This window comes from Brachyistius frenatus, unplaced genomic scaffold (genome assembly GCF_029030835.1).
Source record: "Brachyistius frenatus isolate BFR_SWC_R1_liver_20210118 unplaced genomic scaffold, ASM2903083v1 Contig_425, whole genome shotgun sequence".
Lineage (NCBI taxonomy): Eukaryota > Metazoa > Chordata > Actinopteri > Embiotocidae > Brachyistius > Brachyistius frenatus.
Window position 1 is genome coordinate 47,501 of NW_027211024.1, and position 17,500 is coordinate 65,000.

General features: G+C 47.9%; 2 protein-coding genes across 5 annotated transcripts in view; one reads left to right on the plus strand and one right to left on the minus strand.

The window, feature by feature from the left end:
• Positions 1-11,988: 11,988 nt before the first annotated feature.
• Positions 11,989-17,057, minus strand: eci2 (enoyl-CoA delta isomerase 2). 2 transcript variants are annotated; one of them, XM_069725470.1, is made up of 11 exons: positions 16,930-17,057; positions 16,129-16,187; positions 15,912-16,015; positions 15,724-15,822; positions 15,372-15,563; positions 15,150-15,219; positions 14,726-14,828; positions 13,728-13,848; positions 13,433-13,522; positions 13,204-13,347; positions 11,989-12,984 (listed from the first exon to the last, which is right to left on the minus strand). In XM_069725470.1, exons 1-11 carry the CDS (start codon positions 16,980-16,982, stop codon positions 12,829-12,831), a joined length of 1,191 nt encoding a protein of 396 aa, XP_069581571.1. In that variant the 5' UTR covers positions 16,983-17,057; the 3' UTR covers positions 11,989-12,828. The 2 variants fall into 2 exon arrangements, with proteins under 2 accessions (XP_069581571.1, XP_069581572.1); XM_069725471.1 differs by lacking the exon at positions 16,930-17,057 and adding an exon at positions 16,917-16,929.
• A 90-nt stretch (positions 17,058-17,147) lies between these two features.
• The window catches only part of LOC138637039 (GTP-binding protein Rheb-like), a 9,219-nt gene continuing 8,866 nt past the window's right edge, over positions 17,148-17,500 (plus strand). For 2 of the 3 annotated variants that reach the window (XM_069725472.1, XM_069725473.1), the window contains exon 1: positions 17,148-17,387. In XM_069725472.1, coding sequence (XP_069581573.1) covers positions 17,336-17,387 — 52 coding nt within the window. In that variant the 5' untranslated portion in view covers positions 17,148-17,335. The remainder of the gene's footprint in view (positions 17,388-17,500) is intronic. The other variant, XM_069725474.1, reaches the window with a different exon arrangement.

Sequence of the window (17,500 nt, forward strand, 5' to 3'; positions counted from 1 at the left end):
GAAGGTCCTTCTGACCCGGACGGCTTCATTTAAACATGTCATCAGGAAAAGATGTGATGCATCATGTAGGTGAGATGGATGCTTTTGGAAGCGGTTGGACGTTTCTGTGCTGGTTCGTCCTGGTACGAGATCCTTCAGGGTGTCTTTGCAAAATTAAAAACTATAATCCCAGAAAATCTGAGGAAATATTTATGCTTCAAATCCGATTTCAAAGAAGCGGGAGAGGGCTGATTCAGCCGGAGACACTTTCTCCCCGGCAGAAGTTCAGTTCAGTTCAGCGTGTGATCTCATACAGGAGGTGGTGCTGCACCTTTGGACCGCGTACAGAAGGAATTCATGGTTCATATTCAGCCGCCAGCGAGTCGCTCACATCCCTTTGTTTCTTTTTGTTCTGCTGCTCCTCTTTGTTTCCTCCTCTTATCTCCTCTCAGCACCTTGCTCCATCTCCTGCTTTCTCACATTCATCCATTCTCCCCCCAGTCTTTGTGTATGTAGGTCGTTGAATGGAAACATCCCTCATGCCAGCGGAGCGTCCTCCCTCGGAAACACAGCAGCGAACGAGGAACCAATTCAAACTCCTCCAGCCACTTCAAAGGTGTTGGTGTCCCGGTGCGACCCCGCCGAGGCTGAGGCCGCTCACCGGCCCACATGGACCCTTCGAGGAGGTTCAGTGGATTTAAAGGGGGGGAGGGGTCTGAAGAACTGAAGAACTGATGAACTGATGAACTGATGAACTGAAGAACTGAAGAACTGATGAACTGATGAACTGAAGAACTGATGAACTGATGAACTGAAGAACTGATGAACTGAAGAACTGAAGAACTGATGAACTGAAGAACTGATGAACTGAAGAACTGATGAACTGAAGAACTGATGAACTGAAGAACTGATGAACTGAAGAACTGAAGAACTGACGAACTGACGAACTGAAGAACTGAAGAACTGATGAACTGAAGAACTGATGAACTGAAGAACTGATGAACTGAAGAACTGAAGAACTGATGAACTGATGAACTGATGAACTGAAGAACTGATGAACTGAAGAACTGATGAACTGATGAACTGAAGAACTGATGAACTGAAGAACTGAAGATCTGATGAACTGAAGAACTGATGAACTGATGAACTGATGAACTGATGAACTGAAGAACTGAAGAACTGATGAACTGAAGAACTGAAGAACTGATGAACTGAAGAACTGATGAACTGAAGAACTGATGAACTGATGAACTGATGAACTGAAGAACTGAAGAACTGATGAACTGAAGAACTGATGAACTGATGAACTGAAGAACTGATGAACTGATGAACTGACGAACTGACGAACTGACGAACTGAAGAACTGACGAACTGACGAACTGAAGAACTGATGAACTGAAGAACTGATGAACTGAAGAACTGATGAACTGATGAACTGAAGAACTGATGAACTGAAGAACTGAAGAACTGATGAACTGAAGAACTGATGAACTGAAGAACTGATGAACTGATGAACTGATGAACTGAAGAACTGAAGAACTGATGAACTGAAGAACTGAAGAACTGATGAACTGAAGAACTGATGAACTGAAGAACTGATGAACTGATGAACTGATGAACTGAAGAACTGAAGAACTGATGAACTGAAGAACTGATGAACTGATGAACTGAAGAACTGATGAACTGATGAACTGACGAACTGACGAACTGACGAACTGAAGAACTGACGAACTGACGAACTGAAGAACTGACGAACTGAAGAACTGATGAACTGAAGAACTGAAGAACTGATGAACTGAAGAACTGATGAACTGATGAACTGAAGAACTGAAGAACTGATGAACTGAAGAACTGATGAACTGAAGAACTGATGAACTGAAGAACTGATGAACTGAAGAACTGATGAACTGAAGAACTGAAGAACTGATGAACTGAAGAACTGATGAACTGATGAACTGATGAACTGAAGAACTGAAGAACTGATGAACTGATGAACTGATGAACTGAAGAACTGATGAACTGATGAACTGAAGAACTGAAGAACTGATGAACTGAAGAACTGATGAACTGATGAACTGATGAACTGAAGAACTGATGAACTGAAGAACTGATGAACTGAAGAACTGATGAACTGAAGAACTGATAAACTGACAGGTTCTCGGTTCAAACTGTGTGTTTGGGGAAAGCAACAACAGCGACGGCATCAGACTCCTCCAGTTTGTGGGTAACAGATTCCACTTTGATGCTGCTCTCAGAAAAGGAAACTCTGCTGCCATGAAGTGCAGCAGGATCTCGGAGGAGCTTCTGAAGGAGCTGTGAATGTGAGTCATCGCCTCTGTTCCCTGAGAGGAAGGAAACGGAGGATCCGTCTGATTTCTGCTCTGCAGCGGTCGCTGGGTTTGATTGCAGAGTCGAGCTCCCCTTCGCTGACTCTCAATGAGGGTCTCCGCTTTGTTTTCCGTGACCTGAGATGCTCCGCTCACTGTCGACTCTCTTCTTACCAGCCGGTAAACCTGCACCGAGCCGAGGACAGAGAACCGGACGGGCTTCCATGATGTCTACAAGGGAACTTCGAATAGTCGTTATAATCTCCAAAATCAATTAGTACGTGTGACTATCGTTCTTTCTTATTTCCTCTGTTTTTACCGGCGCCTGGCTGTAATGCATTACTCCTGTCAGAAGGTGGCAGTAATGTGCCTAAAAGCTGCCTGCCAGCCACATTAAATAACATGAGGAGAAGAAGAACACGCTGCCGGAGCTTTGTAGATAAAACTATCCCGGTATTAGACGTTCCGGTACAAACATGAGGAAAACACAGACTGTTTCTAAAAGACTTGGTAGCTTCAGGTCTGTAAAATGGTTCTGATCCAGAAGTGTCTTCAGCTGCAATACCAGCGAGTGCCACTAGAGGTCGGCTCCAAAAAGCCTCCGGCTCCATAGACTCCCATTCAACTTCTCTCATCAAATCCAAAGTGAATAAAATGTGTCCATCAGTTATCTCGGTGTTGTTAGCTAAAGTCACTCCTTCTTCTTAGTTTTCTGGAGGTCCATCTGAAAATAATCCCTCATTCATTAGAAAAGAAGATTCAAGAAGACCTGTTTTTGGGGGCGTGTCTGTTTGATTGACAGGCCTGTGGTGCAGTCAGGTTACAGCTATCGGTGGGCGGGACGTAGTATCGTCAGGTTTCCAATCAGATCGGTCAGATCCACCGCTGGCTCCTCCCCCAGCTCGTCCAAATATGGTCACTTCCTGCTCCAAACCGCTCCGAACTAGTAAAGATGGTGACGGACAGAATCTGAACTGGAGGATTCATAACGTTCACAAACCAACAGGTGACATCACTGATGGATGATGACATCACTGCTGGTTGATGACATCACTGATGGTTGATGACATCACTGCTGGTTGCTGATTGGTTGGATCAGGACACCTGAGCTCCTTCACTTCCTCCGTGACTTAATAAACGAATATTTAGCTGATGACTTATTGAGGCGATTTTGTTCGTAACTTGCCAGAGACGGTCGACAGTTCCGACGATGTTTGTTCAGTTGGTAAAGACGCAGCAGCACCGCGACACCGAACCTTTAACTTCCTGTCAGTTGACGAGTCACTTCGCCGCCTCGTCCTCCTGCGTGTTTCCTGCAGACCTGATTGTGGTGTCGGTGTCGGACGGGTTTTCTCTGTGACCTCACTGAGGACACGCCGCCTGCAGCCTGACGTCCTCACGTCCTCCTCCCACCGGAGACTCTGCAATCAGCTCAGCATTTACATTCAGATGACTGCTAGGGCAGCGGGAATGCAAATGCATCAGCTGGGGAGTCGTGCAGATTGAAGGGGGGTGTGGGGGAGGGTGGGGGGTATTGCAGCCTCACACCTGTCCTCACATGACATTTACCAGCCAGGATTTAATCAGAGAGCAGTTTTACATTCACTCTATTTAAATATTCATGCAGCTGCACCGCCGGATCTTATGGAAACACTTGCAGCTCAAGAACACTGTTTTATGAACTTCTTTCTCGCGCTCCGATGAGTCCAGAACTGCCGACCTGTGATCAGATCCGTTGGGTCTCCGGTAATGAGGGGTTCATGTCCGACTGCTTAATATCTGCTGAATAACAGACAATACGGATAAACCACGGACCTGCTCAACCACCACTGTTTTAAACTGTAGAGGTTAATGAGCATGTTGGCCCTCTAGGGGGCGCTGCAGCAGGGCTTCGGACTTCCCTCCACAGCCCTGAACAGACGGGTGGTTCCTCCGACACCGAAAAGGTTGACGTGTTTTCATTTATATATAAATGCTGCTAAGTGAGTTTTACTGTATTCTGTGTATTCATTAGTTTATATTTTAAATTCTACTTTGTATCATCCATCCATCATCTCCACCCGCTTTATCCTGAACAGGGTCACGGGGGGCGGAGCCTATCCCAGCTCACATTGGGTGAAGGCGGGGTTCACCTGGACAGGTCACCAGTCCATCAGAGGGACACATAGAGACAGACGGAAACAAAGACCGTTCACACCTCAGGGACATTTGTAGAACCACCAATGAACCTGATAGCATGTTTCTGGATGGTGGGAGGAAGCCGGAGAACCGAGAGAACCCACGCAGGCACACGGAGAACATGCAGACTCACACAGGAAGGCCGGGATTGGAACCCGGAACCTTTTCACTGAGGCGACCATGCTAACCGCTGCACTGCTGTGATTGTATTATGTTCTGGATTTATTCGTCTGTGTTGCAGCTCAACTTGTTTAAAGCAAAAATCAAGTCTCTTCGTGTTTTCTTCCTTCCAGCAAAACCTTTCCTGCTTTCGTCTCTCATGAACCTCTTCTTAACAAATCAATGACTTCTGTCTGACTTCGGTCCACTCCTCCTCCTCTTCCTGCTCCTCCTCCTCCTGCTCTGTTTTCTTTATTTTCCTGCAGTGAAGTTTCATCTTCTGCTCCTGTTAAACTTTGGAGGAACTCGACCCAGAAATGCATCGATCTGATTGGTTGAGTGAGCGACCCTGATGTTCTTCCAGCAGACTGAGAGGACAGTGTCTCCGTCTGTCCCTGGACAACCTGCGTCTTCCCGGGACGGACGGTGGACTGATCCTCTGTTTCTGAACAGAGGGCTTCAGCTGAGTACAAAGCTGCAGTTAAACACAGGACCAAAGATGCAGAACATGAAACACACACCACCTCAGAGACGTACACCACCTCAGAGACGAACACCACCTCAGAGACGAACACCACCTCAGAGACGAACACCACCTCAAAGACGAACACCACCTCAGAGACGTATATCACCTCAGAGAGATGTACACCACCCCAGAGACGTACACCACCTCAGAGACGAACACCACCTCAGAGACGAACACCACCTCAGAGACGAACACCACCTCAAAGACGAACACCACCTCAGAGACGTATATCACCTCAGAGAGATGTACACCACCCCAGAGACGTACACCACCTCAGAGACGTACACCACCCCAGAGACGTACACCACCCCAGAGACGTACGTACACCACCCCAGAGACGTACACCACCTCAGAGACGTACACCACCTCAGAGAGACGTACACCACCCCAGAGACGTACACCACCTCAGAGACGAACACCACCTCAGAGACGTACACCACCTCAGAGACGTATACCACCTCAGAGACGAACACCACCTCCGAGACGTACACCACCTCAGAGACGAACACCACCTCCGAGACGTACACCACCTCCGAGACGAACACCACCTCCGAGACGTACACCACCTCTGAGACGTACACCACCTCCCAGACGTACACCACCTCAGAGACGAACACCACCTCCGAGACGTACACCACCTCAGAGAGACGAACACCACCTCCGAGACGTACACCACCTCAGAGACGAACACCACCTCCGAGACGTACACCACCTCAGAGACGAACACCACCTCCGAGACGTACACCACCTCAGAGACGAACACCACCTCCGAGACGTACACCACCTCAGAGACGAACACCACCTCCGAGACGTACACCACCTCCGAGACGTACACCACCTCAGAGACGAACACCACCTCCGAGACGTACACCACCTCAGAGACGAACACCACCTCCGAGACGTACACCACCTCAGAGACGAACACCACCTCCGAGACGTACACCACCTCAGAGACGAACACCACCTCCGAGACGTACACCACCTCAGAGAGACCCTTTAGTAATCAGGATGCATTCTTTCAAAATAAAAGTCAAAGGATAGAAGTTTAGCCGTGCAGCCAGCGGGTGTGGAGCTCTCTGATTGGACGCCTTGTTCCTGCTTCCATGCTTCTTCTTCATTGGTTCTTTGCATTCCTGTTCTGTAAATTCAGCGCTATAAAAATACAGTGGATGACTTCCTGTCTGTCTCTGCAGACTGACAGCTCCCAGCGTCTCCCCCTCACCTCTCACCTTCACCCCTCTTCTTTCTCCATTCAACATCTGCTTCTCCTGTTTCACCTCCTCCACTCCTTCCCTCTCGTCTGTCCTCGTCCTTTTCACCTTTCTCCTCTTCCTCGGCTCATTTCTTCCTCTCCTCTGTTTCCTTCAGACTTCTGTGGCTGAAATCCAGCTAAAAGAAAACAGAAAGTAAGAAATAAAAAGTAAATTTGCATTATTTGCTTTCTTTTCATTTCTTTGAGGTCATTTTTCCTTCAAATTAAAAACTATTGCAGCTGCTGATTCCAGTGAGTCTGTAATTTTATTTGATTAATGCCTATATATATAAAAAAAAAAAATCACATTTAAATTGAATCTAATCGAACCTAAATGTGTCGTATTGGTTGAAATGATGAGAGCGGTTTTGTGACATCACATCGTGGTTTAATAAGTTGAATATCTGTTCCACAGTTTGAGTGAACTTTGAAACAGCTGAGACCAGAATGCATTGCAGTTCCATCAGCGGCGGAGCCGGGAGTCTGCAGGTGGAGGAGCAGTGGGTTCACAATAATCACAGCATGAAGAGGAACCTCCACTCTGACGCTTCAAACACGCTGCGAAGCCGCTTCGCCGGATTCTCCCGGCGGACGTGAATGCAGCGTTTGGTCTTTGAACGTCTCACCCTCCGCTCACCCTGCAGCATCTGAGTCTGTGCATCCCAGTTGATCAGCATATGTGTGTGTGTGTGTGTGTGTGTGTGTGTGTGTGTAGGAGGGGTTACCCAGAATCCTCCAGTAATGGCGGTGCAGACGGTCGGCTCAGGTTTCACCTTCAACCAACCAAACGTTTCCTCTCCACAAGTCTCATCTGCACCAGTGACTCAGCTCTGGTACGTGAACATCAGTGATGTCACCGGACCTGAAACTGCCCATGCAGTGATTTCCACGACAGAATCGTGGCTATTTTTGTTTTTTTTGGTTCAAAGTCCAGAAATCGCCCAAAGAACCCCTTGAAATGTGTCAGGAAGAAGAAGCAGGAGGTCAGGAAACACCAGCTGGCTTTTCTTTGTGTCACCGTGAATTTGTGAGACTGTCAACACAGAGTTCTACTGGGACCTTCTTCGGTCTCGGACGGTGAAGCTCCGCCCCCTCTTGAAACGTGATGTCATCAGAACACCTCGCCCGGCTCATCGCTTCATCGCCGTGAAGACTTTCGAGGGTCTCTGTTGACTGTTTACAGAGTGTGACAAAGAAACAGTCCCTGATTCTGTAGTGGAAATCACTGCATGGGCTCAGAAACACTCGGCTGAAAGCGGGCGTGTTGCCCTGAAAACATAAAAACGAGGACGGTAACACTTAGATGAAGACAAAGCAATCACAGGTGAGGTTTTTGGGGTTTCTTTTAACCCTCAGTGACCTTTGACCTCTGGAGGCCACCGTCTCTCCTGACGACCATCCGTCAAATGCTAATGGAGATCTCAGCTAATGGAGGATGAAGATGGACGACTCTCTTCCTCTGTTGTCCTTTTTCAACCGGTCATGTCGTCTCTTCACCCTCTTCATCGTACACTTTCCTTCCCTCCTACTTTGTTCATGTTCATCTTCCTCTTCTCTTCCTCCTTTCTCCCTCTGCTGTATTTCTGTCAATCCATCAGAGAAAGATGAGGAGGAAGAAGAAGGAGGAAGCACCTCTTCGTCCTCCCCTCCTCTCCTCCCTCTGACAGATGGCAGGTCATCAGCCGATGGCACTGATTGATGATTGGTCCCTCCAGGGAGCGCCTGTCATCTGGCTGGTTTGATTGGCTCCCGACAGTTGGAGGGAAACCTCCCCGCTGCTCGCAGATCTACAGTTACAGCCGAACCACGAGAGAGACGGAGGAGTGTTTCAATCCTGAAGACACGACCAACACAACCTTCATTTAAATGTCTGAAAGTAACGACGGACTGACGTGATGTGAATCACTGCAGCGGCTGAACCGTTCGTTTGTCCAAACTCAAACTCAACACACGTATTCATTTTGTGTCTCTTTGTGGTTATTTTGTTTTACCATAAAGTACTTAGAGATAAATACCTTTTCTTGTTGTGTTCGACTGTTTTGACCATAAAGCAGAAACTTGATGCCACAAAAGACTCTGAAGTGAACTTTGAGGAGAAACAACTGTAGAATAAGAAGCTGTGGATGAAAACGGGCGTAGCGTAGTCGGGTGTAGGTGGAGGCAGCCTGAGAACCGGAGAGAAAACACTGAGGGATGTGAGTGACGGGGGAGGAAGAGGAGGAGGAGGAAGGAAGGGGATGAGCGGATGGTAAAAGTGCAGACTTGGCAGCCGTTTTTTTCCAGACACCTGTCTAGTATTTCATGTGGAGGATGTGTCCGCCCCCCCGACAGGCCACACTGACTGACTGAGTGACAGCACACACACCGGCCACAGACGCTCTCGCTTCACCCGTATTTAAAGAAAGCGGAGGCGTACGTGATCAGATTCTGACAGACTAATTATTCCCCAAACTGTGATCCACTACATCGATTAAAACAGGCCATTGTGCCGGATTAAATTGCATCTCTTCCTCCGAAGACACTCTGGAACGAACTGAGCAGCTGGTTTCCATCAGGAGTTCGAGAAGTTCGTTAAAGTTTGATAAATCTGAAGTCTGACAAAACGTGTTCAACAGCTGCAGATCGCTTCAGAGCTTCAAATCTTCGGTGCATTTTCAATGTGTCTACGCAGCTTTTCAGCCTCTTTTAGCTGCTAATTTTGGTTTTGTGGCTGCTCAGGGTTTCTGCTTTCAAAATAAAAGCTGTTAAAAGCAGCAGTTAGACAGTTTGAGATGCGTTAGAGGGGAAAGAGCCTGATATTTTCCTCAAGCACTGGTGGATACCAAAAACTGAGCTAAAATGTTTCTTTTATCTACGCTGGGTCAAAGGTCGCAGTCCTGAAACCCTGAAGCTGACCTCCACGTCACCTCACACCGAATTCATCAGTGAAATACTTCCAGTCTAAGGAAACGAGCAGGAAGTTCAACCACACCTGCGCAGGACATTTAACAACTCATTGGATTATTACTGAAATGGGACTCCACAGTAAAACTGCCCGTTCGCCTCCTGTAGCGGTAAAAGCTCTGCGTTGTTTGTCAGAGCAGCGACAGGTACACTCGCTGCCTCAGTATCTTATTTCCACATACAGTCTGGCTGCAGGCGGGGGGGCCGAGCTGAGATTTATACGTCGGGGGTTTGTGTCCGGAGCTCTGGGGAGGCTGCGGACTCCTCCGACATGTTTCAGAGAGAAAAAGAAGCTCAGCGGCGTCCCTCATAAATAAGTTGGAGCTAAAAGACATCAGTGGACGTCCCACAGCTCAGGACGGCATCGTTGAACCTGACAGCAGAGTTTCAGTACGGTGACCTGCAGGGGGCCACAAGCTCCCGCTTCCTGTTCAGGCTTCAAAGCAGGGCGACCTGAAGGTTTAAATATGAGCACAGATGTCACAAACGAAATCAGATCTCCAGGAACATCTTCAACTTTTTACAGCCAACCAACTAAAACCTAAATCACAAAGCACATTTCCTGCTTCCCACGATTCCCGTCCGGGCCGAACCACTCAGCGTCAAAGTATTCATTTAATGTTACTTATTTAATCATTCTTATCAATCTCAATCTTATCATTTAAATACAACACAACAAACACAACTTCTAATTCAACATATTTGTAGCGTAGAAATTGGAAATAAATCCAAGAGCTGCATTCATTTGATAGACTTTGAGCAGCTTGTTTCCATGGAAACGGACAGTAGACGCCGGCAGGAGGCGCTGCTGTGCAGAGGAGGTAAATGTTTACAGCCAACCAGATAAAGAAACGCAGACTAGATATATAAAAGAGTTCGTAGCTTCAGGTCTGTAAAATGGTTCTGATCCAGAAGTGTCTTCAGCTGCAATACCAGCGAGTGCCACTAGAGGTCGGCTCCAAAAAGCCTCCGGCTCCATAGACTCCCATTCAACTTCTCTCATCAAATCCAAAGTGAATAAAATGTGTCCATCAGTGATCTCGGTGTTGTTAGCTAAAGTCACTCCTTCTTCTTAGTTTTCTGGAGGTCCATCTGAAAATAATCCCTCATTCATTAGAAAAGAAGATTCAAGAAGACCTGTTTTTGGGGGCGTGTCTGTTTGATTGACAGGCCTGTGGTGCAGTCAGGTTACAGCTATCGGTGGGCGGGACGTAGTATCGTCAGGTTTCCGATCAGATCGGTCAGATCCACCGCTGGCTCCTCCCCCAGCTCGTCCAAATATGGTCACTTCCTGCTCCAAACCGCTCCGAACTGGTAAAGATGGTGACGGACAGAATCTGAACTGGAGGATTCATAACGTTCACAAACCACTTCAACACATCGTCACATGACCTGACGTGAGTCACGCTGTCCTCTAGTAGAGGATTGGGTGCATTACATGTGACAGAGGGTCAGCGGTGTGTGACGCTTACCTCCCTCCGTGGGTTGACGTGATGTCTCTGAGCTGAATTCTGGTCTGTAGAAGGCTGGTTGGATCCTGGACAGACGGAGACGGTCCTGTTTGTCCACCGTCACGTCCACCGTCGGCTGCAGCTGAGGAACACAAGCTCCAATGTTGAATGAATTTACAGTATCATCACCTCGTTTGTTTTTTTTCAGTTGTTTGTTTGTTGTCAAGATTACAGAAAAACTTCCGGCCTGATCTTAATGAAACTTAGTGGAAAGGTGCAGCGTGGACCAAGAACTTAAATGAAAAACGTGGGGCAGATTCACCAATTATTTTTCACTGCCAGATAGAACAGTTGGCCTACTAAATGTCATACAGTTTACAATCCAGTAGAGGGCAGTGAAGCTCCACGGGGGGGGGGGGGGAGCACAAACATCACCGCGACAGCTGTAAATACATCCAGACATAGAAGTTTGTTTTATTTTACATTTCTATTGTCCAAGACTCTAAAAACTTAAATAATTATCATATCCCCTCCTGTGACTGACAGAAAAGAAACGGACCTATTTGACCCTTTTCATTTTCTTGTCTTTACCATGTTTTGTTTTAATAATCTCGTCGGTTGATGCGGTTCGTCTCTCTGTGCTCTGAGTTTTGAACTTTAACAAGAAATACCTGCCGCTCTGCTTCCCTGCATGTCTGAGCTCCTCCACAGCCGTTCTGGGGTTTATTTCCAGGTGAGTGCTGCCGCCTGCTGGATCGGCTGAGGAACTACACGCAGACGCATCAGCAGGAGAGGAAGCTAAAAACAAACATTTAAAGACTTCACTGCAATATACTGCTGATTTTTAATCACGGTGTTCTCATTTTATACAAAACACATTTTATTCATTATATTCAATTAATATGAATTAATTTAACTTCCCAAACACTGTATTTCATATTAATTATTTTAGCCAATATTTTTTCTTTGATGTGAATATTTTCAGGTTTTTGTTTGTTTTCCAAGAAAACTGAATATTTTGGGGGGTTATTTGTCTCGACTTCTGGAGAGACCGGCAGATTATTAGATCAGGAAAATAATCATGACTTTAATCTGACAGAAAATGGAAAAAATAAGGCTTTTTGAAATCATTAATTGAATAAAAACAAACTAAAATTCTCCAAATGACACGACTTTGATGATTAAAACATTTATTGATGTGACAGGTTGATGAGAAACTAACAGATGAGCAGCAGTGAACAGCTGAAGGCACTTTGACAACAAACTGACTCCCTGCAGTCACATTAGAGACATGAGAGACATTAGAGACACGCTACAATTTCATTCAGGCAGAAACAGTGCAGGCTGCAGAGAGAATTAAGGCAGGTTGATTGGTTCATTTGTTATTCTAAATGCTCTAAAACGAAAGATTTGAATAAATGTTGATGGACAAACACCAACAATAACACACCTGCAGCACCTGCGATGATGTCACCATCTAGAAACCTTAAAAGCGCGTCTGGGACGGAGACGATCATGGGAATATCAGAAGCTCCGCGGCGATTTGGTCAGAAACGAAAAAATTAAAACTGACCACGCCAACGTCAACCGGCTGAGAAGTCATAAGGATCCTCGGATTGATTGCAATTCATCTGAAGCACACTTCACGTTGAAACAGGAAGTAGCCTCGGTGATGTCGTTCCAAGAACCTGACGGTGACATCATGGACGGTTGGTGCTCGTGACTCGGAGCCGGCCTTAAAGCTGCAGACTCCCTGTGATCGATGCGTTTTTATCTGCGCTCACACTGTGCAGGCCGAACGAGCGGCCACCAGGTGGAGCTCTCACTGGTCCGGAGCACCTAAAGTCTAACTGCATGTTTGTGATTAATTTTTATGGCTCTACAATCAGCTGATCGGACGTGCTGTGGTTTGAAGGCAGTGTGAGAGTTACTGAGTGGGAAACGCCTCGACTGTTCCTATTATCTCAAATTAAACACGAGTATTCATCTTCAACAGAAACACACTCTCCTCACTCAGAGTTTGGCTTTGGCCTGGAAGAAGCTCATGACAGCGTTGAAACACTCCTCTGACGTCCAGCGCTCGATTAGACGCTCCACCTCGGCATCGTTCACCGTGTGGAGACGCTCCTTCTCCACTGAGCGGATCAGCTGTTTGGACAGAGCCAGAGACTGACAGAGACGCGGAGACAGACAGAGACAGACAGGCGGGGGTTTAATCTACTTACGTTTCAATTTCATGTCTCTGTTTCGTTGAACTTCACTGAGATGTTCAGAAACATCATTTCAAGAGAAAATCAAAAATTTTTGATTGCAACAATCAAAAACCAGTGAATGAACTTTGTGTGTGTGTGTGTGTGTGTGTGTGTGTGTATGTGTGTGTGTGTTTACATTGCGAGGCAGCTTGGCGTAGGCCTTCAGCCGGGTCCACGCCTCCAACTGGAAGCTGCTGTCGGGGAAGACCTCGGTGACCAGGCCGAGCTCACAGGCCTGAGCTGCCGTCAGCTTCTTGTTGAACAGCAGCATCTCGCTGGCCTGAGGACACCCCGCCAAAATAAGAGACAGCAGAGTAAATAAAAAAACGAACTGTGTGTTTTAGTGTTTGTGTGTCTTTGTGTACCTTGGTGGGGCCCATTATTTTGGGGAAGGTGTAGGAGGAGCACCCTTCGGCGCTCTGCCCGAGCTGACTGAAGGGAGTGTGGAAGGTGGCCTGAGACACACAGAGAGATGGGAAGGAAACATCAGGTTCATACAAGCAGTCGGTACCGTCGCCGCCACGGCAACCGGAGAGGACCGCGTCATTAAAGTCAACGCTTCACATCCCACCGGCTGCACCTGTGTGTGTGTGTGTGTGTGTGTGTGTGTGTGTGTGTGTGTGTGTGTGTGTGTGTGTGTGTGTGTGTGTGTGTGTGTACCCTCTCTGTAGCGTAGACCAGATCAAATAGTCCCAACAGGGTGACGGAGATACCCACAGCCGGTCCGTTCACCACGGCAACCAGCGGCTTGGGGAAGTCGATGTAGGCCTTCACGTAGTTACTGCGGAGCGGAGAAAAAACAAAAAACACCCACTCAGGAGGTAGAAAGAGTTTCTCCGTTTTCTAGAAAACCACAGAGAAGGTTCATCAAGTCAAACATTTAACAAACAACTAAACATCTTAAATAAATCAGGGTCCCAGAGTGATTAACATCTTCCCGTGTCACGGCGAAATATCAAACTTTGGCGCAACGCTCTTAAACGAAAACACACGAGCTTCTCAATACACCACCAACGTCTTTAGTGTATTCTGAGCCGATTTGATGTTGATGTGATCAACCAGCTCAAAGAAGCATGTGAAAGTGTGAAACATGTCAATTTCTGTTGCGAGCAGGTGGCGATGTGACTATGAATGAATGTGACCATACAGATGTCTTCAGGGTGGGACTTTTATCAAACATGTAAATCTTGAGGAAGATCGGACAATGTAGAGCAAAACAGCCACTTTAATGTCATGGCGAAACACTCAAAATGGCCGCCCACGCCACAGGCACACCGTTTGACGAATACAAATTCTTTTAATAGCTTTTCATCTCAAAGGCGTTAAGACTGGACGCACCAAATGTCACATCGGTACGATTAAAACTGTAGGAGGAGTTCATGAGAGTATGACACGTGCAAATCGCTAAAATGGCCACCGAATTGAAAATGGCGGACTTCCTGTTGAGTTGAGGTCACGGTGCCCATTGACTTTTTTTTAGATCTCGGTGTGATACACATGTCAACCGAATTCTGTTCATGTAGGTGAAAGCAGCCTTGAGCGCTTACTTTAGGTGGCGCTAACGAGCTGTTTTGCGACACCTATGGCCAAAACCTATAAAACACACATCTCCACCGGGGCTGACGGAGACACTTCAGGTTGTGACTACGACCACCAACCTGAGCAGGACTCCGGCCTTCCGCGCCATCTCCTCCACGCCAGCCTCGGGGATCTTGGTGAAGTTGGAGAGGTCGTTCCCGCTGCAGTAGAAGTCTCCGGCGCCTGCAGGGAGGAAATGTTGTGAAACGGTTTCACCTTGTCCAGGAGCGCTGGTGTGAAACGGACTTTACTGTGTATGTGTGTGTATGTGTGTGTGTGTGTGTGTGTAGAGTGTGTGTGTGTGTGAGTGTGTGTAGAGAGTGTGTGTGTGTGTGTAGTGTGTGTGTGTGTGTGTGTGTGTGTGTGTAGTGTGTGTAGAGTGTGTGTGTGTGTGTGTGTGTGTGTGTGTGTGTGTGTGTAGTGTGTGTGTGTGTGTGTGTGTGTGTGTGTGTGTGTGTGTAGTGTTTGTAGAGTGTGTGTGTGTGTGTGTGTGTGTGTGTGTACCAGTTAAAACAGTGATGACAGAGTCGTCCTTCGCCGCCTGCTCCAGAGCTGCAATGATCTCATTGTACATCTGCAAGAAAAAAACAACATCCGTGAATCTGTAATCTAAGAATTTATGAAACTCCATAAAGTGGGAAACAGAATTTACACTTTATTTCATTAAAGCTGTCCTGATTTCCTGCCATTTCACGTTTTATTTTGAAGGTGTGACCCCTTGCTGACCTCTGTGGTGATGGCGTTCTTCTTGGCCGGTCGGTTCAGTTTGATGGTGGTGATGTCATCCTCCGTGGTAACCAGGAGTGTCTCGTACATCGCCGCGCTCCCAGCAGGCTCCGCGGCCACCTGGGCGGAGCTTCCACCCTCCACCATCACCAGGGAGCCAATCAGGTCGCAGTACTGCTGCCTGGCTTCCTCCTGAGAGACACAGGTATAAAGATCAGTTTCTGTCTCCGTCCTCGTGTAAAAGAAAAGTTCTGGAGTTTAAAAGTTCTACTGATCTTCATCAGGAGAACTTTTAAGCTCCAGAGCTTTTCTTTCCCTTTTCTTCCTTTGAGGTTTGTGATGCCAGTCGTACCTGAGATATGGGGCCCAGAGACTTCCAGGCGTCCCACTTGACCTTGTTGACAAAGTCCAGCATCCCCGGTTTGGGAATGTTGCAGGGACCCTGAGTGGACTGGAGGAGGAAGAGGAGGAGGAAGACATAAATTAACCGTTGCTTCAGCTGATATTCGGTATTCTAGCAACCACAGCATCTGATCTCACCTGTTTGAAGAGAGCGTAGATCTTCAGTTTGACCTCGTTTCCCGGGTCGTTCTTCAGCGTCGACATTCGGCTCTTCGCCTGCTCAAACTCCTCCACCGTCGCACCTGCAGACGCCGTGACATCATCACTCACCTCATAGTCTTACCAGGAAGTGCAGCAGTGATCCATCATCCATCATCCATCGATTGATGATGGAGATCCTGCAGCAGACACTCACCCATCATCGGAGACGCAGCGGTGCGGAAACTGAGGTTGGGAACGCTGGATCGGACCAAACTGGAGACACAGAAACAGTTCATGTACCAACAACCACCCGAACAGAAACGGGCCAGAATCTTCTCCTCCTCCTCCTCCATCTCCTCCTTCTCCTCCTCCTCCTTCTCCTCCTCCATCTCCTCCTCCTTCTCCTCCTTCTCCTCCTCCATCTCCTCCTTCTCCTCCTCCTTCTCCTCCTCCATCTCCTCCTTCTCCTCCTCCATCTCCTCCTTCTCTTCCTCCTCCTCCTTCTTCTCCTCCTCCATCTCCTCCTTCTCCTCCTCCCGCCCAGCTACAATACAAACTTCACATGAACAAATGAAACATACCTTAAACATAGGAGACAGGTTTTTTAATTCAGAGACGGATGTTGGCTCATATAAATAAATAAATAAATAAATATAAATATTTATAAATATAAAACCTGAAACATGAGATTGTGGGTGTCACGTGTTCCTGTCCGGCTCTGACCCTCCTCTGGCAATCTGGAGCAAAGGTCACCGCTAGCTTTAGCTGCTCCGTGTTGTTAGCATGGCCACTAGATGGCGCTCCGTGACGCTGCTAAAGCGCGACAGGTCGCGGCTCTTCGTCTGAACACGTGTCCAGCTGCTAGCTGCCGGTTAGCCGGACGGCTCACGGAGCAGCTGAGATGCTAAGTGGCTAACAGCTATCAGCTCCTCTGACTGAGCAGCGTGCTAAAAGACGAGCTAACTGGTACCGACCGACCCAAACAGCGAGGCGACACTTCACCTCCGAAAGTCACCTGAGTTGGACCCGGCGCCAGGGAGCGCAGCACCTCAGGGTCGCAGCGGCCATCCGAACCCCGGTCCGACGTGCAGGAGGACGGACGGAGGTCGAGACGGTTCACGAGCTTCAGCCGAGCTCACGGTCACGCTCCGCCCACTCTGTCGCTGCCGCTCTGCCATTGGTCGAAGAGAAGCGTCTAGACCAATCGGATTTGTCCAATCATCGCAGGATTCGAGAACGCGTTTCCATCCAGAACCAACCAGGAACGAGCGCTCCCGACGAAGGCCCGCCCCCTGGGCGTGGGCGTGGCCAATCAGCGTCGGGTGCTCATCATAAATGCGGCGAGGCCGAGCATCTCCGGGGGAGGACGGTGCAGAGGCTGCGGTGCTCCGTGCGCCTGTCTGGATGCTCCCAGTGACGCCATGCCGCAGCCCAAATCCAGGAAAATCGCCGTGTTGGGTTACAGATCGGTGGGTAAGTCCTTGTCGGGTTATTTCCTGCCGTAAATAACCACATCCGGTGGCAGGTGCATGTCAATCTGCAGCCACTACTGTTAGTTGACATGAAGCTGGTCCTACGGGGATATT